The sequence below is a fragment of the Brassica napus genome, chromosome C2 (assembly GCF_020379485.1).
Source record: "Brassica napus cultivar Da-Ae chromosome C2, Da-Ae, whole genome shotgun sequence".
NCBI lineage: Eukaryota > Viridiplantae > Streptophyta > Magnoliopsida > Brassicales > Brassicaceae > Brassica > Brassica napus.
Window position 1 is genome coordinate 4,212,850 of NC_063445.1, and position 23,650 is coordinate 4,236,499.

At 35.6% G+C, this 23,650-nt stretch overlaps 4 protein-coding genes across 4 annotated transcripts; 1 reads left to right on the forward strand and 3 right to left on the reverse strand.

The window, feature by feature from the left end:
* The first annotated feature begins 691 nt into the window (after nt 1–691).
* LOC111204673 (probable galactinol--sucrose galactosyltransferase 6) lies at nt 692–3,904 on the forward strand. The gene is made up of 5 exons (XM_022699893.2): nt 692–1,008; nt 1,091–2,388; nt 2,469–2,678; nt 2,776–2,910; nt 3,172–3,904. The coding sequence occupies exons 1-5, from the start codon at nt 808–810 to the stop codon at nt 3,776–3,778; spliced, it is 2,451 nt and encodes an 816-aa protein (XP_022555614.2). The 5' UTR covers nt 692–807; the 3' UTR covers nt 3,779–3,904.
* On the reverse strand, nt 3,861–5,336 carry LOC106425790 (heptahelical transmembrane protein 1). The gene is made up of 3 exons (XM_013866505.3): nt 4,832–5,336; nt 4,664–4,739; nt 3,861–4,536 (listed from the first exon to the last, which is right to left on the reverse strand). The coding sequence occupies exons 1-3, from the start codon at nt 5,119–5,121 to the stop codon at nt 3,916–3,918; spliced, it is 987 nt and encodes a 328-aa protein (XP_013721959.1). The 5' UTR covers nt 5,122–5,336; the 3' UTR covers nt 3,861–3,915.
* A 6,322-nt stretch (nt 5,337–11,658) lies between these two features.
* LOC111210345 (sucrose-phosphate synthase 1-like) lies at nt 11,659–17,370 on the reverse strand. Its single transcript, XM_022710664.2, has 13 exons — nt 17,025–17,370; nt 16,848–16,937; nt 16,058–16,293; nt 15,885–15,948; nt 15,109–15,816; nt 14,771–14,884; nt 14,511–14,642; nt 14,232–14,408; nt 13,957–14,010; nt 13,698–13,760; nt 12,682–13,614; nt 12,473–12,600; nt 11,659–12,148 (listed from the first exon to the last, which is right to left on the reverse strand). Exons 1-13 carry the CDS (start codon nt 17,205–17,207, stop codon nt 11,878–11,880), a joined length of 3,153 nt encoding a protein of 1,050 aa, XP_022566385.1. The 5' UTR covers nt 17,208–17,370; the 3' UTR covers nt 11,659–11,877.
* A 3,263-nt stretch (nt 17,371–20,633) lies between these two features.
* LOC106425821 (40S ribosomal protein S8-1-like) lies at nt 20,634–22,095 on the reverse strand. Its single transcript, XM_013866540.3, has 5 exons — nt 22,002–22,095; nt 21,834–21,906; nt 21,221–21,557; nt 20,938–21,128; nt 20,634–20,847 (listed from the first exon to the last, which is right to left on the reverse strand). Exons 1-5 carry the CDS (start codon nt 22,003–22,005, stop codon nt 20,772–20,774), a joined length of 681 nt encoding a protein of 226 aa, XP_013721994.3. The 5' UTR covers nt 22,006–22,095; the 3' UTR covers nt 20,634–20,771.
* Between the last annotated feature and the right edge of the window lie 1,555 nt (nt 22,096–23,650).

Here is a 23,650-nt window from a genome sequence, read left to right on the forward strand (position 1 = left end):
ATTGGCTTATTTAAGACATTATCACAAATACTTTTCAACAATCTCGATTGATGATAGTTAAAGATGCCAATCTCATTTCTTACAAAATGTTAAATGCTTAAATACATTAACATTCCAACAAGTGACAAGTAAAGCTCCCTCTCTTTTTTAGTTTTTTCGTTGAAGAAAAATTATATCTTGAGATAATATCGATCATCCGCTGACACGATGACACGTGATGCGGTCGTGCGAAAATATCTATAGATCCTTAAAAATTCTCTACGTCTCCGAGTATGGTCAACACGCCGACCAATGGAACGTGTTTTAACCCGATGAGTTTTACAGCATAGATCCTACGTGGCAACCTCATCCTTCCTTTTTAACTTGTCAACGGCCAAATCTTTACTATTCTTCTTACAGAACCAAAGAATGAGATGCACCGTACCACTTACGCAACACATGAGACATGACCCAACCCGTATGCGACCGAATCTTCTTAAACATGAAAAATTAGAAATCACCTAAAATATTATGCGTAAAGATACAATACCGATTATATAATAGAAAAAATCAAACACAATTAATATAATCTCTTAATAGGGAGATTATATTAACGCCAATAATCTCTTAATATAAAGAGATCACCAATACAATTAAATATAAAATTTTAAAAAACATAAAAAGAAGGTTCTATATCTCCAAACTCCAATAAACTAAAATAAAACAACAAATTAAAATACGGTGGAATAGGATAAAATAGTTAAAGACTCCGAGAAACTTGTAAAAAAAAAAAAACTTTGCAGCAACAAGAAAAATAAAACAAAAAAAATGGCGTCACAGGGGTGTTTCAATGGAACTCAGGGTATAAAAAGGGTTCATCCTCTGTTTCACTCTTTCACATATCGATTATCTTCTCTTCCATTGATAACGAAACCTCAAGCTCTCATTCTCTCATCACAGCTTCGTCTCTTCCCTTCCTCCTCCTCTTCTTCTGGTATTGCATCTTTTCATCAAGCCTCTTCATACAAGGTACTGTTCTATAAAACATGATCGTTAGTTAGATTTGACTTTAACTTCTCTATTGATAACTTTTAATCTTCTGATATGACAGAGAAGCCGAGAAGTCTCTCCTAGGTACAGAGAAAAAGAAGAGATGACGATTAAACCGGCGGTTTGTATTTCCAATGGAAATCTAATCATCAAAAACCGGACGGTCCTAACCGGTTTACCAGACAATGTCATCACCACGTCATCCTCCGAGGCCGGACCGGTCGAAGGAGTTTTCATCGGAGCTGTATTCGACAAGGAAGAGAGTAACCACATCGTACCGATCGGTTCACTTCACGAATCCCGGTTCATGGCTTGTTTCCGGTTTAAGCTCTGGTGGATGGCCCAGAGAATGGGCGAACTCGGCCGTGACATTCCTCTAGAGACTCAGTTCCTATTGGTCGAATCCAACGACGGGTCCCACCTGGAGACTAACCAGAAGCTTTACACCGTTTTCTTGCCGTTAGTCGAAGGCTCGTTCCGTTCGTGTCTTCAAGGAAACGTTAACGATGACGTGGAACTCTGTTTGGAGAGCGGAGACGTGGACATCAAAACGTCGTCGTTTACTCACTCTTTGTATATTCACGCCGGCACGGATCCGTTTAAAACGATAACGGACGCTGTACACACCGTTAAGTTGCATCTCAAGAGTTTCCGCCAACGTCACGAGAAGAAGCTTCCGGGAATCGTTGACTACTTCGGGTGGTGCACGTGGGACGCGTTTTACCAAGAGGTGACTCAAGAAGGCGTGGAAGCTGGGCTACAGTCTCTAACCTCCGGCGACACGCCGCCGAAGTTCGTGATCATCGACGACGGTTGGCAAACCGTGGAGAACGATGTGAACTCGGTTGAGAACAAACCGGTTTTCCGGTTAACCGGGGTCAAGGAGAACGTGAAGTTCAAGAACAAGGATGAAGGAATCAAGAACATTGTTGATATAGCTAAAGAGAAGTACGGTCTCAAATATTTTTACGTGTGGCATGCTATCACGGGTTACTGGGGCGGGGTGCGACCCGGGGAGGAATACGGGTCTTCAATGAAGTATCCGGTTGTGTCTAGAGGCGTGGTGGAGAACGAACCAACGTGGAAGACCGATGCTATGGCGGTTCAAGGGTTGGGTTTGGTTAACCCAAAGAATGTGTATAGATTTTATAACGAGCTTCATAGTTACTTGGCTGATGCTGGCGTGGACGGTGTGAAAGTTGATGTGCAGTGTATATTAGAGACTTTGGGAGGTGGTTTGGGCGGTCGAGTCGAGTTAACGCGTCAGTACCATCAAGCTCTTGACTCTTCTGTTGCTAAGAATTTTCCAGACAATGGATGCATTGCTTGTATGAGCCATAATACGGATGCTCTTTACTGGTTAGTCTTTGTGTTATTTTTTTTAATTTGTGTGCGTTTGATTTGAGTGAAGTTTATGGAGTGGGATTTTGATGATGCAGCTCGAAGCAAGCAGCTGTGATTAGAGCGTCAGATGATTTCTACCCACGTGATCCGGTGTCTCATACAATACACATTGCCTCGGTTGCGTACAATAGTGTGTTCTTGGGAGAGTTTATGGTGCCTGACTGGGACATGTTTCATTCGGTTCACCCTGCTGCGGAGTACCATGCCTCTGCTAGGGCCATTAGTGGTGGACCTATCTATGTTAGGTGCATATCTATCAAAGTCATTCTAATTTCACCCACTGAATCATGACACTTTTAATTGGAACTTACATTGTTTGTTGTATATGTGCTTGATGAATAGTGATGCTCATGGGAAGCACAACTTTGATCTTCTAAGAAAGCTTGTGTTGCCTGATGGATCGATTCTCCGTGCTCGATTGCCTGGTAGACCAACACAAGATTGTTTATTCGCCGATCCTGCCCGGGATGGTGTCAGGTAATACATTAGCCATGGCCAGTCTTGAGATTTTGAAAACCTTAAAAAAATTAGATATATTTTAATAAAAATAAGTTTTTAAAGAATTTTGGAGCTATGTTGATATATATATATATATATATATTAACTCTAAAAATAATTGGAGACCCAAGACCAATGTTTCACTTGGATATGCCTAACATCGGCTCTGAGATTGCCCTATAAAGATAAGTAAGTTTTATTTGATTGATCATTTTCTTACCATGCACTGTTTGGTTTCAGCTTGCTAAAGATATGGAACATGAACAAATACACTGGAGTCCTTGGTGTGTACAACTGCCAAGGAGCAGCATGGAGTAGCACAGAAAGGAAAAATATCTTCCACCAGACACAAACTGATTGCATCACTGGCTCCATTCGTGGTCGTGATGTTCATTTGATATCCGAGGCCTCTACTGATCCAAAGGCCTGGAACGGAGACTGTGCTGTTTACTCTCAAAGCAGAGGTGAACTCAGCGTTATGCCATACAATGTGTCTCTACCGATCTCACTGAAGATACGTGAGCATGAGATCTTCACTGTGAGCCCCATTAGTCATCTGGCTACTGATGGTGGTGTCTCATTTGCTCCACTTGGTCTTGTAAACATGTATAATTCTGGAGGAGCTATTGAAGGACTTAAATATGACGCTGAGAAGATGAAAGTGGTAATGGAAGTCAAAGGGTGTGGTAAATTTGGAGCTTATTCATCAGTGAAGCCTAAGAGATGCGTTGTTGAGTCAAATGAAGTTGCATTTGAGTATGATGCCTCCTCTGGTTTGGTCACTTTTGAGTTGGACAAGATGCCTTCAGAGACCAAACGAGTACACGTGATGGAAATTGAGTTATGATTTATGGGCTAGCACAAGACGAATTACAATTTGATGTAACAACATGGTTGTTACAATTTCTTTCCATGTAATACAAACAATGTAATAATAATATTTCTTTTTATACTTCAAAAAAAATTACAAATACATTTATTGGTTTAACAACTAACATGGTCACGCCAGTCCAAGAACAAGAGAGCAGCTGCATAGTGAGACAAGGCACCCAACAAAACAAACACATGGAAGATCTGATGACTATGTCCCACACGATCAAACCATCCCGGTTTAAACCTCTCAGGCACTCTCCCTACATAAAACCCTGTCCCAACAAGATAGAACACTGCCATAGCCAGCTCATAAACAAGCGTCGCGTTCCTTTGCGGGTTTCCCCAGTTAACCACTAGGGCATGGACACCTGGAACGATACCGAAAAGCCCCATGACGGCGAAGAGCAAAGCGCGAAAACCGCGGTACTTGGGAGAGGAGAGTGATGGAGTGAAGAGTGTGATGATTGTGAAGATTCCCATAGAGGTGATGCCTGTGAGGTAAATGACGTACCAACGAGGAGTGCATAGGAAGATGTAGTACATTGCTGGGAAGAAGGAAGTGATGATCATGACCGAGATACCGGTATAGTCTATGCGGAGGAGGACGAGGTTAAGTTCTTTGGAGTGGCAGCAGAAGAGGTGACAAATGCTGCTTGAGAGTAAGCAGAACATTGAGCCTCCTAAGAAGACAAAGAATGGCCATCTTGTTACATTCCCTGGACTCTTTGCATCCTATACAATCATCAACATTGATACCATCATTAGCTAACTACATTTTTCAAAAAGTAGTAGTTTATATCAAAGATATGTTATAGTCACGTTATCGAGTTGACTTAGTAATTAATTAAAGAAGACGTACCACGGGGAAGAACTTATCGTGATGCATAACGTTGGCGACAGTAAGTGCCACAAATAAGATGAAACCTAGTAAATGTCTGTCAAAACAAAAAGAAAAATTAATATCATCAGGAATTAAACAATAACCACAAAGAAATAAAAATGAAATTTTGTTATAATATATACTAACGTCCAAACGTTGAGGGACTCATTGTGGAAACTGAAGACGCTGAAGAAAGCATCTCTAATGGACCAATCAGCTCTGTAATAATTCAATATAAATTCGTTATCCTTCATGTAATCCGGAAGCTCACTAAACGACATTAGTTGACGTCGTCTTGTTGTCTTCTGCGATTTCTTCTTGTTCTTTTTCTTGGTTTCGTCTCCATCTTGACCATCTCCAGGGACGATCTTGCTCTTGCACTTGCTGTTACCGCACGTTACCGTCTCTGCTTCGTCTCTCTGATCATCTTGGTCCATATGAGACCTAAAATGTCTATTATTCAAGACACTAATACTTTCTTACTTTCTTTAAGATCCAGAGATCAATGGAAAAGAGAAGAGGGCGTGATAGAAGATCTGAGATATGAGAGGAAAATATATAAATGAGAAAAAGATTGTTATTGAAGCTATATTAACGTGTGAATTTAAAGTCTTAAGAGTGAGAGAGAAGATGGGAAAGGCAAGGAGACAGCTGCAACATTTAAAGAAGAAACTTAAGTATGCAGGTAGAGGTTGGTGTCGTGTTTTCATCTTTTAGTTGTCTGTTAGGTTATCAATAAATTTTATTTCCTTTTTATTTTCTTTATTTCTCTATTTCGCATTTTATATTAATTTTTTACACGAAAACTGACTTTTGTTTTACACTACTTTTCGAGATATGCGAAATCTTTTCAGTACGAATAGAGTAAATTTAGGTGATTTGAAGACCGACCGACTCAGATTTTACTACCGGCTTGTGCCTCTTATAAACATGAATAATGCCTCGTACCCACTGGATCCTTTTTAGTTCTAGAAAGAAAATAGGATACATAAAATAAAATAGTACATTCTTGTAGTTGGGGGCTTTAAATTCAGCAATAAATTATTTGTAAATTAAGATTGCTGAATGGTGTATTGTTTATTTGACTTTACAGTTTTGAGTATATTAAGTTTCAAAACAAGATTCGATTACTTTTCTTTATTTTTCTTTCTCAGAAGTCAGATATACAAGATACTAATAGGATAACAATATAAGTACATGTACTTGTGAGTTATTAGTCGACTGGGTATAATAACTGTGAAAGCTCTTTTAATCAAGTGGTTGACAAATCATTAATGATTAGGAAAACATACATGCATCATTTTCAAAAACAGTTATATATTTTCTAATGAAAATTGTTGCAAAAAGTTCAGAGATATTAGTGTCATTTTCAACTAGCTGAGGATAGCCTTTTTGAATGCCTCCTCAATGACTAATGAACTGAGATTTAATTTGTTAGATGACAAATTCTAGAGAAGATAAATAAAATTAATCGTAACTATAATTTATTTGGAATATAAATAAAGGTTGTCAAAAATAGACAATTTTTCACAATGAATTATAAGCTTTATAACATGTAATTTAGTTTTTTTTGTCAGCAACGTGTAATTTAGTTTTTTTATCAACTACATATAATTTAGTTATATCATTACAAACATAAAATATATCACGTCGCGAGATACACATGATGGTCAATGTAGCTATCAGTAAAAAATGTAGTTATCAGTATCTCGGTGCCAAACCCTGTTCGCTTAACAAAATTCGTAAATAGTAACTATAAAATGTAAAGTCTCGTGACATGATGATGTATTACACATCATATTTGTCTGTGGACTGTGGTTCAACATTGTGACGAATCACTGTTCACCATAGGGTTGAAATGCTTATTTGCTAAGCCGTTTTGAGCAAACAGCAACAAGGAACGGCTAATCTACCGTCGAAGTTTCCCAAAAGAGATCGCTCCTGAAACACCCCAACAAAACCAAATCAGGTACGAAATCTCTACGCACGTGTCTATATTTCTTGGGAAAATCGATTATAAAATATTCCATCCGTTTCATTAAGATTGACTTTTTAGAAAAAAATTTGTTTTAGAAAGATGTATTTTTGTGTTTTCTATGAAAAAAATTGTAAACTTTGAAAAATTTAATTTTTTATTGAATTACTATTGGTTAAAAGTTTGAAAATTGAAAACTACAAAAAACGATATATTTATTATGATAGTTTAATGTGCTTTCTTAATGTGTGAAAATATTAAAAAGTCTATCTTTACTAATTAATACTATGTGTTCGACAGAAAAAAAAAGATACTACATCTGTTCCTAAATTATGATGGTTCAAAAAAAATTGATGTTCCAATATATAAGATGTTTTCAACTTTTTAGGTAAGTTTTACTTTATTAAAAACTATGTAACCAATCATATTTAATAATTTATTTTATAATTGGTTGAATACCATTATTATATAGTTTTAATGATACTTTCTAAACAAAAAAAAACAATTTTTTTTAATATTTGTGTTTTTTCTAAACATCATATATTTAGGAACAGAGAGTACTAATTACTCCATCCGTTTCATATTAAGCGTCGTTGTAGAGAATTTTTTTCGTTACAAAATAAATGTCGTTTTCGATTTTTAATTCAAAATTTATTAATTTTATGCAGTAGTTTATTTTATTTTGGTTAAAATATGGTTACATGTATAGGTAATTGTGTTTTTATTTAGAAAATACACAAAATTAATTGTTTCCTTAATCTGTATGCACAAGGTCAAAATGTCACTTAATACGAAACAGAGTGAGTAATACGTAGCTCGTCTGTTAATTATAGTTGAGAAGAAAATGAAATTAGCTTTTGAAGACTATAGGTCAACATCTTTAGTAAGCTTTAATTTAGGATCACGTCCATGTGTTTTCCCTTTTCCCTAATAAAATTCAACGAATGGTTTATTTATTTGTTGTTCTTATAATGACTAGGGTAAACCCGCCCTACGGGCGGGCGAGTAAATAAATTAATAATACAATTTTTAAAAATATTAATTTATTTTTAACTTAAAGTAGCATTGACTTTTATAACTTTTTACAACAATTTTAACTATTTATTTTACTCAGTGACAAAAAAAAACTATTTATTTTACTATTCATTTTAGAAATTATATTATTTTCTAACTAATAAAATTTTAAAAAGTTAGTATTTACTTTCTATTTAGTGGTTTGCTTAGTTTAACTATATCAATAAAGAACAAACTTTTTAAAAAATTACAGACTATTGGACTAAGTAAATGAAGTTATTTTTTTCTCAGAACCGTGTTTGATGTGTATTCAAAAAGGTATTTACCTTAGACTCTTGAATCTGTACTATTATTTGCGAAGTAAATTTTTGCAACGGAGCTCTCACATTAAAAGTTAAAGCGGTTAATAGCTATACTACCCTTAATGAATTTGTATATAATTAACTATATAATCAAAAACGAATTTTTATTTATAATATTAATTTTTTTTTCAAAAAGATAAATTTTACATTGTGTTGTTATCTTAAAACATATTTTATATAATCAAAAACGAATTTTTATTTATAATATTAATTTTCTTTTCAAAAAGATAATTTTTACATTGTGTTGTTATCTTAAAACATATTTTTCAGTTATAAAATTTAAAATAAGATATAAAACTATTTATAATAATTAAGCAGTTAAAGTCATTGTCACCTTTAATGAATTTTATATGTAATTAATTATATAACTACAAACGAATTTTTACTAATAATATTAATTTTCTTAAATAAGCTAATTCTTATATATTGTGTTGTTATCTTAAAATTTATTTTCAATTATAAAATTTAGAAAATAACAAATAAAAAATTTATAATTAAACATTAATCAACTAAATTTGTATAAATATATTTACTTAAATATTTTTAATATGTGAATGTTTTCTTTTACAATTTCAGCATAATAATAAACATATATATTTTAGTTCAATTTACGTTATATATTTATATATATATAATTTGATGTTTGATTTTTTTAAAACAAAAATAATAAGTTATCATGCTGATTTTTGAATTAATAAAATATAAACTAATATATATATGTGTAAAACGATTATGCCCGCAAGTGCGGACAAAACATCTAGTATATATAGAATTTTTGGGGCTCCAAATTTCTGAAAGTTTAGCCTCTCGTAGTGATTTAGACTTGAGGTTTCTCAACCCTCATAGTTAGTGACCTGTGTTCGAATCTTTGATTGTATATATATTTTGGAATATAATCTTTTATAGAAAGAAAAAGGAAACCAATAAGAAAAAGCTGAATGGCAAATCAAAAACGAATCAGGTCAAGTTTTATGGGTTAAAATAACATTTTTTCTGGAAGTTTTCTAAAAACACTATAAATCAAAAATCTTAATTTGAATTAGATATATTTCTAATCATTGTATCGCCTTTCAAAGAACTTTTGATACATTACACTACCTCGTTTTTTTCTCCATGCCACCACCCTCTTCGTTTATACACTGGTACTTTTTCCTCTTCTCTTTTGTTGATATAGTATGTTATGGTTTTGTTTTCATGATTTATATCCTATCAAAACTATATTAATTACATATTTACTTGTTATATGAAAGGCCCCATATTTTAAAATTGCCTTAGGCCTCTAGATAGCCTCGCACGGCACTGTTTCCTCTCTTAGTTATATATTTCTTTCATAAATTGAATTGTTTTTTGAGAGGCAATCCTGGGCAAGCACTTTGCTTCAGACACAATGATGATCGAGATACAAAGACTCATGTTCAGTTCAAGTTTAGTAGACAAACTAAGTCACTTCTGTATTTCTGTCTGTTTTTTGATATTCTAGTCTTTGATATTTTTTTTCCTACAATTACTTCTAATCTAAGAAACTGTGTAATGTATTGTCTTCTATTATCTTAATGTACTTTCTACCTATGAAACTGTTCAATCTAGTTCTCTGTTTTTATTCAGTATAATAATGCTCTGTTTTTTCAATCATCTTTTTTTTTGTTATTGCTCATACTTACAACATTTCTATTCATTAACATAACAATTTCATGACAAAATTCATGTTGTTATGAAGATATTAAGATAATGATCAAATGCATATAGGATAAAATGATATCACCACTTCGGTTTGGTGGGGAAGGAAGCATCTTATTGATTCCACAGACACCCCTGGTTTCCCAGTGTTCATCCTGATGTAACCTTTCTCCCCACCCTCCATGTTGGTCCCCAAGAATTTTTCACAATGATATAATCTGAACCCTTGCTTGATCCATACCCAACTGCAGTAACACCATGGTCCAAATCGACCCCACACTGCCCATCAAAGACATTTTTCACATACCAAAACACAATAATTCAAACATCAAGAAGATTATTCATTTTCCATGGATTTAATAATGTACTTACACCGCTGGAAGTCTCTAGCAGAAGCATCAATAGCGACACTGAGAGATTGATGAGCCAATGCCTTCAAGAGATTTTTCTCATCATTTCTACGTGCATCTTGGTGCCCGCTGATAGTTACCATTTCAGATTCATCTGGTTTAAAAACAAAGAGAATTAGTACGACCAATTTATTCCTTTTTTGCAGTTACACAAAAACCTTTTGCATTTAGAAAGTTCCTTCTTCCATAGAGTAAGGATAATCCTCTTCCTTGCGAATACGTTATTCACCACGTACTCAAAAGCATAATCCATGAAACCACTGTTGCAGCCATTGTTGTAAGTTGTGTCACAGACTACAATCTATGAGTTATGGTTCAGACAATGCTGTCAAGTTTGCGGTCACAATCTTGTTTACACCTTCCACTGCAGCAACTGTCCAAAAACGCCCAATAACTTCCTGCATAACAATTCAAAAAAAAAATCTAAATAAAAAATTAAAGCTATAACACATCAGAGTCCAAGATTTTTGCTTACCGCAAGAGCCTTGGTTCATGACATAGTGCACGGCTCCTTTCGTTCTCCACTCAACAGATTTAGGCAAAGCCTCACATCAAAGTCCTTATAAGCGAACTCTTGCTCTTTCTACATCAGTCTTGAGCCCCAAACTCAATAATCTCTTCTTAATGATGATCGGAACACTCCGTAACCTCTCCTTCGTGGCTCAAATCTGAAAACTCGTTGAGACCAAGCCATTAGCTTTTCACTTTCTTGTTAGTCTTAATGCAACTGAATCTGTTACTGACGCTTGGTCACATCCCAAGCCACTCTCATAAATCTAAACCTCGAATTCGCTTCTCCAAAGGTCCTGGTTTTATCAACCGAGTCTTGATACAGACATATATAACCAAGCCTTCAAATCACAGAAAATGAAATTTTTTTTTTTTTTGACATCTCACAGAAAATGAATTAACTTTGGTGTTTTCACAGTTGAGAAGATGATGTTCAAAGGAAGAAAGCTAGCCTTTTTATAGCATTTTCAATCAGAAATTTAGATCCTTTATACCTGAACACCCCCGATCAGGTCTTCCTCCGTCAATATCATCGTTCAGATCGTGTACCTTTTGACGGCAACAGGAGCCGCATGGGGGAATCGTAATCAGATCTTCTCTTCTTCGTGTTGGAATTTCCAGATTCAACTTTTATCGGAGAAGATTTCTTGAGTTGATCACATAGCTTGTTGATGTTTCCTTCGATCCATCCATGGAGACGAAGGCGGGTGAAGTTGAGACCACGGACCAGTGTCGCAGAACCAAAAAGAAAAAATACAGCTTGTATATAGAATAGAGGAGAAGCTGAAGCGTGAGTGATCACAGAGACAGATGATTAATTAAAGGAGGAGGGAGGAAATAAGTCGTAAATAGGAGTGTAAAAGTCGTGCACGATATACAAAAATGGAGAAGATGACTTGCTGGCGTTGTGTGGATGATGACGTGGATCATTAAAATGATATGATTGGTTGATTTAATTGGCTGACGTGGATAGGCTCAATGGAGCTCATATATCCCTTTTAATATAGTATAGATTAAAGAGAAAAATACCGGAATCCCTCCTTTTCTTTTGTATTATTGCACAAAATAAGTAGATATATGGTGGGTGTCAAACAGACAAACCATACGAAAAGTTCGGTATTTCCGGCAGCTTATGTACGACCAAGCAATAAAGAAACCAAACCAAACCATGTGGTCTATGAAGTATGAATAAAATAGTACTAGTTCGCATTTCGTACCAACCATTATTGATGATTGAAGATGGTTTCAGTCGTTGAGAAGATCTAGTTTCTTCAGGGCATCACGAACATCCGAATCCAAGGGTGCGTGAACCACGTTGTTGCTCTCCAAGGAGATCACATCAGTGAGAGGATAACTCCTGTTAGTGTGCAAAGCGTTGCTTGCGCTGCAAGACACCCCTTCTAGCACAACGCTCTTGTGAAGCCCTCCGAGCAATCCTTCGTAGTCAGTGTCACCTGATTCTCCCACGAACACAACCATATTCGCCAAGTCAATGCCCCACCGAACAAACAAATACCTGGTTCACCATAACTGATTAGTAAGTAACAGAAACGATAGAATACTTCCTTGCACCACAAGTTTTGTACTTAATACTACCTATGTTCCTTAAAGATAGATTTTATAGTGTTTTCACACATATTAATAAAACACATTGAATCACTATTATAAATGTATCATTTTTGCAATTATCACTTTTTAATAACTTTTAACCAATAGTAATTCAAGAAACTCAATTTTTTTTTTCAATTTCTGCATAGAAAAACATAAAACATTTATCCTTCCTTCTGAAACCATTTTTTCTCTAAAACATCAATTGCAAAATTGAGAGAGTAGTAGTTACCTTAGGGCTTGTACACGAGAAGCCAGCACTGGTATCACGTTTATTCTGGTGCCATTCTGACTATAAACGACATGACAACGCAACGCCTGGATCCTAAGCACTTTCCTGAGCTCTCTCACTGGAGGTACCTGAAGATAAAAAGACGAAACAAATGAACTTAAGAAGAATCAAGAAGACGTTCTTGATATGTTGCACTTGATTAAACTTACAGCTGCAGGCTTCTTGACAGCAAAGGTGTAACAGTAGTCAGTCGAAAGATGTTCAGCAAGAGTGACAATCTGCTCATCATCATCATCACCAGATCTTTTCTCGTTAACCGAAGACGCCCAACGGATCAAAGTCTTCCTCAGCCCTTCACCACCCCAGCGATACTCTACATGGGAGTGGTAGTAAAAGTCAACCACAAAAGGACCATCTTCAGAGCTGAGTGACGTGTAGTAGAGATCACTCCCGCTGTTGCACACGAAAGCGTCGAAGTCATTAGGACTTAACCCTCCTGACTCCAAGAAAGATGTTATCTCAGAGATTTTAAGAGATGTTGACAATATGAACCCGACGGATCCATCAGCTCTCTCCTTTTCAACCGCCTCTAGGATCCTTCTCGTAGCAGCTAGTGTGTCCTTTTCACCGTCAAAGTCAAGAGCAATGACGAAGATAAACTTCCTTCTCCGCACCGCAGGGAACTTTCCAGAGCTAACCTCTGACCTCTCCAGTGATGATCCCATTTTGCGGCTACTATCTTTGCCTTTAGACCAGTTTAAGACAGCAGCTTCGATTTTGCTCTTCCTGTCCATGGAGGAGCTCACTTCTTGATTCATTGAACCGTCATTCCCACTTCCACCGTCAAATGAGAACCTCAAGTTCAAGGATATATCTCTGAAGGAATCACCGGGTGACTCAGGCTCTGAGTTATCACCATCATCATCATCATCGTCGCTTTGCCATTGTGGATGTCTTGGTTTGAAGCTGGTTATGCGGGATAGATAAGTTTTGCAATGCTCTGGCCAAGAGAATTGGTGAATGTTCTTCAACCCGTTTTGGCGACACTTTGCCCATAGGTGCTTGTCAGCAACAAGCTTGAGAAGAGCTTCGGAGAGAGATTGCTGGTCATGAGGATCCACTAGGAGACCATTGTCCAAAATCTGGAAGAAAAGTAGAACAACCAAGAAGGTGCATTATGTAATAGTCTTGAGGGATACAATGATTTATTAATAAGAATACATACCCGGTGTATATCTACAGGACCGCCATTTTTTGTAGCAACCATTGGCAATCCATAGGCTGCAGCCTAGAAGGGAAAAAACACACACACACATAAGTCATGAAACAAACACATTTGAACATAGAATAGGCAAATTAGTGTTTAGTCTATTCTTTATTGTTTATTATTCAGAAACCAAGTCACACATATGATGTAACACCGGTTTTTTTGAGGAATAAATTTAACATTCATTCAGAAAAAACATAGAAGAAGAAATAAAAACCTCAATTAGCGTAAGTCCAAATGGTTCGATGAAAGCTGGATTAATGAAAACACCCTGCAAAGATTCCATACACAATAATTAATCTACTAAAGAGATGAATAAGACATAAGCATTCTAAGCAGAATGTTTCTTTAGTGAATAAAAAAATCCAGATCAAGTGTTGGATGGCCTTGTTTTCATGGTGAATAGCTCAAGAAACTTAAGACGACAATACATCTGATGATCTTGAATTATATAAGTAGCATGATATAGTTATAATGAACTGCTGAGAGTACCTTAGACTTTGCAGCTAGGCGATATATGTCAGGGACATCAGACTGTTTGTGATGTTTAGGGTAGGCGACTTGACCGTAGAGATCATACTTATCAACTAGCTTCAGAACAGAAAGGAGAACAGAAGAACTCGTGCTCGACATTTCATCAATCCCATCACGGTTGCCCATAATAAGTGCCTGCAAACAAAAAAAACATGGAAGACAAAGAAAACAAAAACATTAAACAAACAACCAAAGTGTTTTAGAGAAATATCTTTACAAAAGTCCCAATATACATACCAGGTTAGCAAGCTCTCTAAGTGGGCGACATTCTCCAAATGCCTTCACTAACGTCGTGATATTCTTCTTTGGGTCGGGCCTCGCAAGGGCAAGTATCATAGGCTTTCGAGAATTCGAAAAGAAACGCATTATCTGCATCACATGTAGAGTTTAGAGGTCAAGTAAACTGCTTGCCACTAAGATAATGCAATCATACTTTTATATTCAATAATTAATCTTATATTTTATTTTCATGTAGATGCTAATATTCAAGCAAGAACCTCAGCCCATATTGGTGGATCTCTAGAAGTTGGATGTTCCTCATTCCCATCTGCATCTTCCATGTCACCATCATGTGGAACAATATGATTAAACTCCATCCCTGGTGGAATTTTCTGCAGCAACAATAAAAAAACAAAAAAAAAAACTTTTATGATACTACAGAAGAGCAGCGTCTGTCTCGGTAAAGCCAAATGAAACATTCGCATTTAGCCTCCAAATTTTTTGAAAAAAATTGCATAGACAAAATGGTCTCAAATTTGTAAATAAAAAAATATATATTGAAATCTTTAGTAAATCGTCTAGATCAAGAAATTAGCTTTGAGCTTAAATTACTTACAACCATGCGAGGCATGAACCGTCCATAACAGCTAACATTCCTCTTGATCCTTGCTCTCAGCTTACGCTCCAATATAGGGTCAAACCCATCATACAACCTCCACTGCTCATCTATCTCCTGCCTCGTGCTAGTTATCACCATCTCAGAAACGTCAAGAGACAACTCCTCACCCTCTATCCGCCTCATAATCTTATAAGTCGAGTTTATCTCTTCTTTCGAGAGCCGTCCTTGCTTCAAAAGCTGCTCCAGTTTATCTCTACCGAGCGAGTGGCCAGTGAGAATCATAGGCACATTAAGCGCACCCGACAGCAAAGCAGCGGCGTCACCAGCATCAGCGTAGTGTCCATGAATGGCAGAAGGCCAAATAGGCTTCCCACTACCACCACCAACAACTTGTTCGCCGAGGACGTTTGACATTTGTATGATGTGGCTCATTGCTCCATCGACGAACTCGGCGATGTGAGGCCATAGAAGCTCTTTTGGAATGTACTTGTCTTTTGGACCGAAGGGTATTCTCACGATATAAGCGCCGCTGCTCTCGCCCATCTCGTCCGAGAGGTCTTCGGAGTCTCTAGGAGTGAGCATTTCGGTTGGTTCGCCGTAACTGTAGTCAACATCTGGTGAAGAGACTTGTCTGGTAAGCAAGTCGACCCTGTAGACTCCTGGCATTGATCCTAAAGCACGTGCAAGCTCCACAACGTATTTAACCTGCAACATGAGAACTAACCAACCGTTATTACCAGATCACAATCACTTAGATTGTCTGTAACATTTACCTGGCCACCGGTATCAGAATCACGTCCGAGCTCCATGTTTTCGCCACGTATGAGACCATGAAGACTGCATGCATATATACTGAGTGTTAAATAACTATAATGTTTCATCACTAATCAAATTCTCAATTGGTAGATCATTTGCAACATGTTCACTTAGATTTTGAGCACAATACCTTATTAGAACAAGATACAGCTTGTTTCCCTTCTGTTGGTTTGCCCATATCTCCATGGACTCAGCAGAATTAATCCTCGCCAGCCTGCTTTTGATTCCGTGAGTTGACACATCACTGACGATGTCTCCTTTCTCTCCTTCTGAAAACTCTTCGGACATATCATCTGTTATCTCCCTGCGGCCTCTCTCGCGCTCAAGACGGCGCTTGGCTAGCCTCTGTGCTTCCTTTTCCTCATGCTGCACAAACATAAGAATGAGCACATAGAAAATGAGTTCATAGCTAATTCCATATTCAATGATACAAGGTCACAAAGCAGGACATAATAGCTATTGAAATTAAAATTCAAAGCCAAATTCTTTTTTTTTTTTTTTTGAATATCATGAAAGTTAGGGGCCGAAATAATATTAGTTTCGTCCCAGCAGTCACTCGAACTGGACACAATGCACATAATCCTTTCGAGTTGAGCTAATGAACTCTCTGGTAACTCTAAGTGCCAAATTCAAGCAAAATCATTTTTAAAAGACTAGTCCACAGTGATTCCTTACAAAAAGTTTGCTCTTTTTATATTGTTAGTCTTACTATTGAAAGAGATTTAAAAATGCAAACAGAAACACTTTAAAAAGGCGACCAGAATTAAAAAAAAAAACATGACTTCAGAGTCAAACATTTCAGATCAAAGTCAACACTCCATAGATATGATGCTAGATTACTTTTACATAAGAAACCTCTAATTTATTTAAAAAATTACAAGCAAAAAAGGGTGAAAAAAGCTTTTAAAAAAAAACAGAACCTGCTTCTTTTGACGAGCGAGATTCCAGATCCTCCAACACATGTTCTCCAACCGTGTGTTCCTCTCTTGCGTACTCCTCGTAGCAACAGCCTAATACAAAAAAAAAGGCCACCAACTTTATCATAAACTCACAAAAGCAAAAGAAGAAAGAGAAGCAGAAGAGCAGTGGTGCTTTACCTTGGTCCATGACTTGTGAAGATCAGTCTCATCGTACCCAGTAATGACTTCCTCAACGAAGTAACGGCTAGGAGTGAACCTGCCTCTCTCCCTTAACAAAAGCGAAGGGCGAGCATCGTCGAGAGGCTGACCAACGTCGAGAATCGCCTCCAAGTAACTGTTCACCCAATCGTTCCCAGCCATTTCTTGCCTTTGCGAAGAATATGCTTAGAGAATGATTCTCGTACCTTTTGCTTTGTTGATCGAAAGAGACAAAGATCCACTCAGCTTGGAGTATGTGGGGTTAGTGAAGACGATACACAGACAGGTCCACTCCACACGCATCCGTTTCGAACGGCTCAAAACTCTGCCGACCTTTTTTGTTTTTATATTGCAATAGTTTTTTTTTTAATCAAGGAAAGAAAACTGTCATAAAATATTGTTCTTACAGAAGTAAAACTTGTTTTGACTGGATTATAACATAATTAGGAAAGTAAAAAAGTCCTGTTTTTTTTTAATTAGGTGTTTGAATTGACTAGTGATAACCATATTTTATATTTCTGCTTGACCATATTCGTTTTAGTTCAGACTAATATTTAGTTTCCTTATAGTATATATTAACAAACATGAATATAAAAATGAATATGCCTCATAGTCCGATGATAGATCTTCTGACAGAGAACGAAGAGCATATTCTTGTAATGTTATTTATTTGCTTAACTTGGTTTAAATGATATAAATTCATCCATTCAAGACAGTACTATACAAACAAAACGTATGAATTAATGTTGAACCATGACTTTTTTACTGTTCTTTGCCTACCATTATCAACTTAGTAGTTAGATATTAACTTTCATCTATACTAGAGTTTATACTTTTATATGATCTAATTAATATTAATAATAAATTTATCATGCAAATACAATAATGTTAGAATTTTACCTTGCCAATAATAAATCGAATCAAATATTAAAAATCCTAACACTATTGTATTTGCATAATAAATATTATTATTATTAATTATATTATACATGTATCAATATTTATATAAGTATTGTGTTTGTCAATCATGTTTTTGAATTGTAAATTATAAATTGTAAGTCAACCTAACCCCTAAATACTAAATCTTAAAAAAAATCACTAAACTTTAAACCCAAATGTTAAAGTATTCTTGATTGAATGTATTTTGAAAATTGGGAACCATTTTATGGTATTTCAAACAATTTTTTTATAAAATTATAGAAAAGTTAATAATATTAGTTAATATGTTTTGTTTTAAACTCTTTTAGAAATGCGATTTTGTGAATTTTGATGTACTAATTCTGTCATAAAACTTGTTTTACTGCTATTTGAGAATATTTCTAATTTAATTTTACCCAAAATTTTAGTTTACCGTTAGACATTCATTTAGCAGCATAAGCTATAATTTTTCGATCCAACCATTTTTATATAGACCATGAATTGGGATAACAAAGAGTCCAGTCTACTGTCTACAATAGACACTCTTAGGGGGTGTTAGTGGGACTTAGATTTCTATAGAGTTTGTTGATTTTAAAAGTTGAGAGATTTGTTAAATTTGGAAAGAGATGTAGAGAATTTTGTATATTGTGAAAATCTATGAAAATAAAGTAATGTAATGATTCTAAGAATTCAAGGTAAACATGTAGTATTCTCAAAATCTTAATTTGTGAGTTAAAATGATAAGAATTCAACTCCCAATAACACTTACTTTAATAGATTTGTAGAATCATTAAAATCTAAACTTTTTGAATAACAAATGATTTTGTATAGAGTTATAGAATCATCAAACCAATAACAATAGATTTCAATGAGAATATGAGAATCTATAAACCAATAACACTAGACTTAGAAATTCTAAGATTCATTATAAATCTCATCCCCACTAACACCCCCTTAAAGATATGGTCTCGGTTTTTATGGTACTATAAACTCAGTCTACACTCGTCAAACATTTTTATTGTTAGTATTCCATTAAAAGAATATATATAATTCATCATATTTATGCCTTATGATATTTTGATATTCATGAACTATCTATAAAATATTTGAAACTTTTTGTCCAAAGATTTATGGTACTATGAACTCAGTCTAAACTTTTTGTCCAAATATCTGACGCACTTGGACCAGTTCTGCTTGGTTTAGGTTTTCCTTTTTTTTTTTAATTCCGGTTTCTGTTGATTATCCCACTTTGATTTTTCTTTTTTTGATGAATCACCCGGTTTGTTTTTTTTTTTTTATGAAAGTACAGTATTGCATTTATATAAAACATTACATAATGAGTTTGGAGATTAAAGCAGTTGTAGATGGATATAACCAAGTTATTACATAAAGCCATTTGGTTTAGTCTTGTTGCTTTTGTCAAGCAATCTGCTTCAGTGTTTACTCCTCTTCTGATCTTTTGAAACTTATAGTAAGAACTTGATTTCACCATATGACATATAATTTGCAGCACAAGCTGCAACTTCGTTACCCATTCATTTTTTGTGAAGTCTATGGATTATGGATGCCATAGAGATTGGAGTATAATGATTTTGAGTCGTCTCTGTTTCAATGGAACTAAGAAACGGGGTCTAAACTCGCTAAACCTTTTGTTATTGGTCTAAAATAAAAAGTGAATAGAATCCATCCACCCATCCTATACATTTTTTTTTTGTTAGATGGTAAATATCATTCAAGAACTAAGGTTTGGTTATAACATTAGCTAGCTGAACCCAAATCTACTTGACAGCACATAGGAACCGCAAAAAGTTTTAAAAAAACCCTTAAGAAACACACGCGTTAGAACCAGAACAACCATAGCGGTGTTCATGGAGCTAACAAAAATTTAGAGCAACCGACAACATATAAACTCTCAACTTAAATATGCTACTAGTATCATGACGGAACCACGAAGAACATGAGCAAAGCTAAGAGAGGAACGCCTGAGCACTCACCCGAGGGTGGCTCCTATTGGCTTCAACGGAGGCGGCTGGCAACGGCTCCAGGACACTATAGGAGGAGGACGCCGAGCAGAACCAGACACGAAGCTTTCTCGGCAGCAAAGCCCCAATGTGAACCCGATAATACTCCACCTGACATGAAGAACAGACCTGTCAAGCGCAGGCGGTAAATTTGGTTCTCCAACCGGTCACGCGATGTTGAGATCTCTCCTCAAAAAACATGAGGAGAGAAGTGAAGCACCATAGGAGAAGAACATATCTCTCCTGAGGTTGTGCTGGTTCGGTTTCGGTTTTGGGTTCGGTTTAGTTCAGTACGATTTTGAAAAGTAATTTGGTTTTCGGTTCTATTTGGATTTCGATTTTCAAAAAAAATAAAAAATTTATAACCCGAAAATATCCAAAATAACCGAAAATAGCTGATTTTTTTTTGAAAAATTAGACCGGAATTAACCGAAAACCGACGGTTCGATTTTTGGAAAACCAAAGTCGCAGGCCTAGTTTCAGTCATTATGAGTTTTACATACTACTTTTGGCTACAAGGATTATGCTTCACTCCAGTGATCTCTGTGATTTATGTTGCTTTGTACATCTAATCGTATCCAGAATTAACTTTTCTAAACCTAAATATATATCAAGAGAAATAAATCACAAAATATTGCACCACAATAAATGATGGGGAGTATTAAGATAAATGATGTCAAGCTAATCCAAAAACATAGGTTCTCACTTCTCAGACAGTATTACAAACTGAAAACTCAAAACATGTCTGAAGAAAACAAAAGATTTCAGGCAAAGAACAAGAAGCTTTCTAAGCAGCACCCTTTCCCTTCTTCTTCTGGATCTTCTTCTGGTAGAATTCCAACTCTTTGCCTTCAAGAATGTATCTGCACAACAACATTTACAAGATTAGAGACCATAACCAAATTTCAAGTTAAAGAGATTTTAAACAAAGAAAAAATCGATAAATGAAATACCCATCAGCTCTTCCGCACTGGCCAGGCCTTGATGAGATGCATGCCAGCAAACGACCACTTGCAAACTGGTCCTCGATGTGGGAATCAAGGCTACGACCTTCTTGACGGCTCTCAATCTTTCTCTGGACGTGGTTGCTCTTCTTCACCTCCTCAGGAGCAGCAGCAGCAGCTGGAGCAGCCTCTTCACCATCCTACAATATTTAAAAGTCTCATCAGCTTCATTCGAACTGCCACAACGTAACAAGACTCAAATAAAATATATAAGTGAAAAGAATGTTCTCACCTCTCCTTCCTTCTTGGCAGCAGAAGGAGCAGTCTTCTTCTTGCGACCAACCTCAACACCATAGTGCTGGAGGTACCACTGCTTGAAAGGAGCAGCATCCACCTGAACAATGGCGCTCTTCACTAGTGTCTTGGTACGGACCAACTCGTTGTTGGAGGCATTGTAGACCACATCAAGAACTCTGGTCTTGCGAGTAACAGCTTCACTTCCCCAAGAGTAGTTACCAGTGTCGAGCCTCAACGCACGCCACTTGACGTTACCTCCACGGACACGGATTCTTCTGACCGTCTTGTTGCTGGACAACTTAGTGTTGGCTGGCTGCCTTCCCATCTCATACCTTAATAATCACAATCAAACAATTATTAAAAATCAGAAATGAACAAATTAAACAAAACAGACAAAGATTAATGCTTTCCACTAATATTTTGTTAAAGACAAAAACTTGACATGAGAATAATAATCTCTTAACGCAAAACATTCAGATTAACAGATATCAACATCATCTAAGTTCAAAATGTTCCAGCTAGCTACTTCGACGTTCAACAGTATCTCAAACCGTTTGTAAACAGAGCAGAAACATTTCGATCTGAATATAATTAAAAAAGAAACTTACTTTCGCTTCTTCCTCCATCCCTTCTGCTTGCCTCCAGTGGCACGCCTCTTGTGGATTGAGTCACGAGATATACCTATCAAAAACCATGTTCCATATATCAGATTCTAGCACAAAGAGACCAAACACATTAAGGGGAAGAGAGAGAGATAGAGAAGTGAATGTTCGTACCCATGGTTGCCTTTCTCTGTTAAAAATGCGCCGGAGATGTGAGATTTTGGACACAAGTAAGCTTTATATAAAGTGGGATGTCTGAAAAAACCCTAGTAGTCGATTTCTCTTTTTTAAAAGGCCTCTCGCTTCCGGCCCATCTAATTAATTCGGCCCGTTACAATGAAGAAAATAAAACTATAGTTAGATCACAATCTGGGCCCATAATAGAAAAGGAGAAAAACAGTGAATGGCAGGCATAAAGAGGATATGGTGAATAGAGAGAGCATCAGAGAGGAGGTTAAGTAGATCAGTTAAAAACGTAATAAGTCCACGGCCATACGAGATTAATGTTATTATGATTGTAAATTATAAAGCCAAAAATCATCACTTATTGTTCAGGAGACTTGCAAAGGATATGAGAAAAGATAGAGGGAGAAATATAGGGATATCATATAGTGGTTATCAAGTTCTTCATGCTGCCACTCCCCAAAAGTGGTCTAGATGATGCCATGGAGTTGTGTGTAAACGGAAAATTTAGTCTATGAAAGCTTTTCATTCTGCATGCACAAGTGATTGCACAACTACAAGAAAACATAACTGACTATTAGACAAAAATTTATGATGCTCTTAAAGCACCTTTAATGATGAGAAGTTGAAAACTCACTTAAAGTTCTTAAATTTTTTAAAAGAAATAATTTTATTTAACAAATTCAGTTGGCCACTAACAAGATGCTAGATGGAGAAATGGTTCCTAAAAAGTCAGAGAAGATATTTCTGCAAAGAGCCAGTTCTAGCTCTATTTCCTATTTTATCAAATATCACTGGTGGAATTGCTCTTAATTTTAGAAAAAAAATATTGATCTCTTAATGTGAAAAAAAAGATTCATTAAACTTATTTTATCATAAATTAAAAAATATAACACATATCATCGAAACCTTCTAAGTAAAATTCTTCAATAATTTATATTGTATTGACATATGAGATTTGTCTGTATTTAGTCGGATATATCATGGAACTTTGGTTAGATTATTTTAGGGAAAATCGCATAAAAAACCTTGAAAGTATCACTTACTAGCACTTTAAACCTTGAAGTTTTTTCGCTATCACTTTTAACCTTCAAAGTGACATTTTTATTACAAAAAACCTCCAAAGAAGAAAAATGACCGGCTGAACAGGTTAAAAACAATTTTTTCTTTCAAAAAATAATTATTAAATTAAAAAATAAACAAAAGAATTAATAAAAATTAAAAAAAAATTAACAAAAAAACTCATAAATTAAAAAAAGTGAGAAAAATAAATAAAAATTTAGAAAATTAAATAAAAAATAACTAAAAATTCAAAAATAAATAAAATCAAATTAAAATAGAGAAAAAATTGAAAATTCAAAAAAGTTTTTTTTTTCATTTTCAAATATAATGTCGGAAATTATCATTGGAGATATGCCAAAAACCGTCATTGGAGATATGTCGGAAATAACGGTTTTTGGCATATCTCCAATGACGGTTTTTGGCATATCTCCAATGATAATTTCCGACATTATATTTGAAAATGAATGTTGGTAAAAAGAATTCATTTTCAAATGAATTTTTTTTTTTGAATTTTCATTTTTTTTGAAATTATGTTTTTTTTTTATTTTTCTCCATTTTAAATTGATCTTATTTATTTT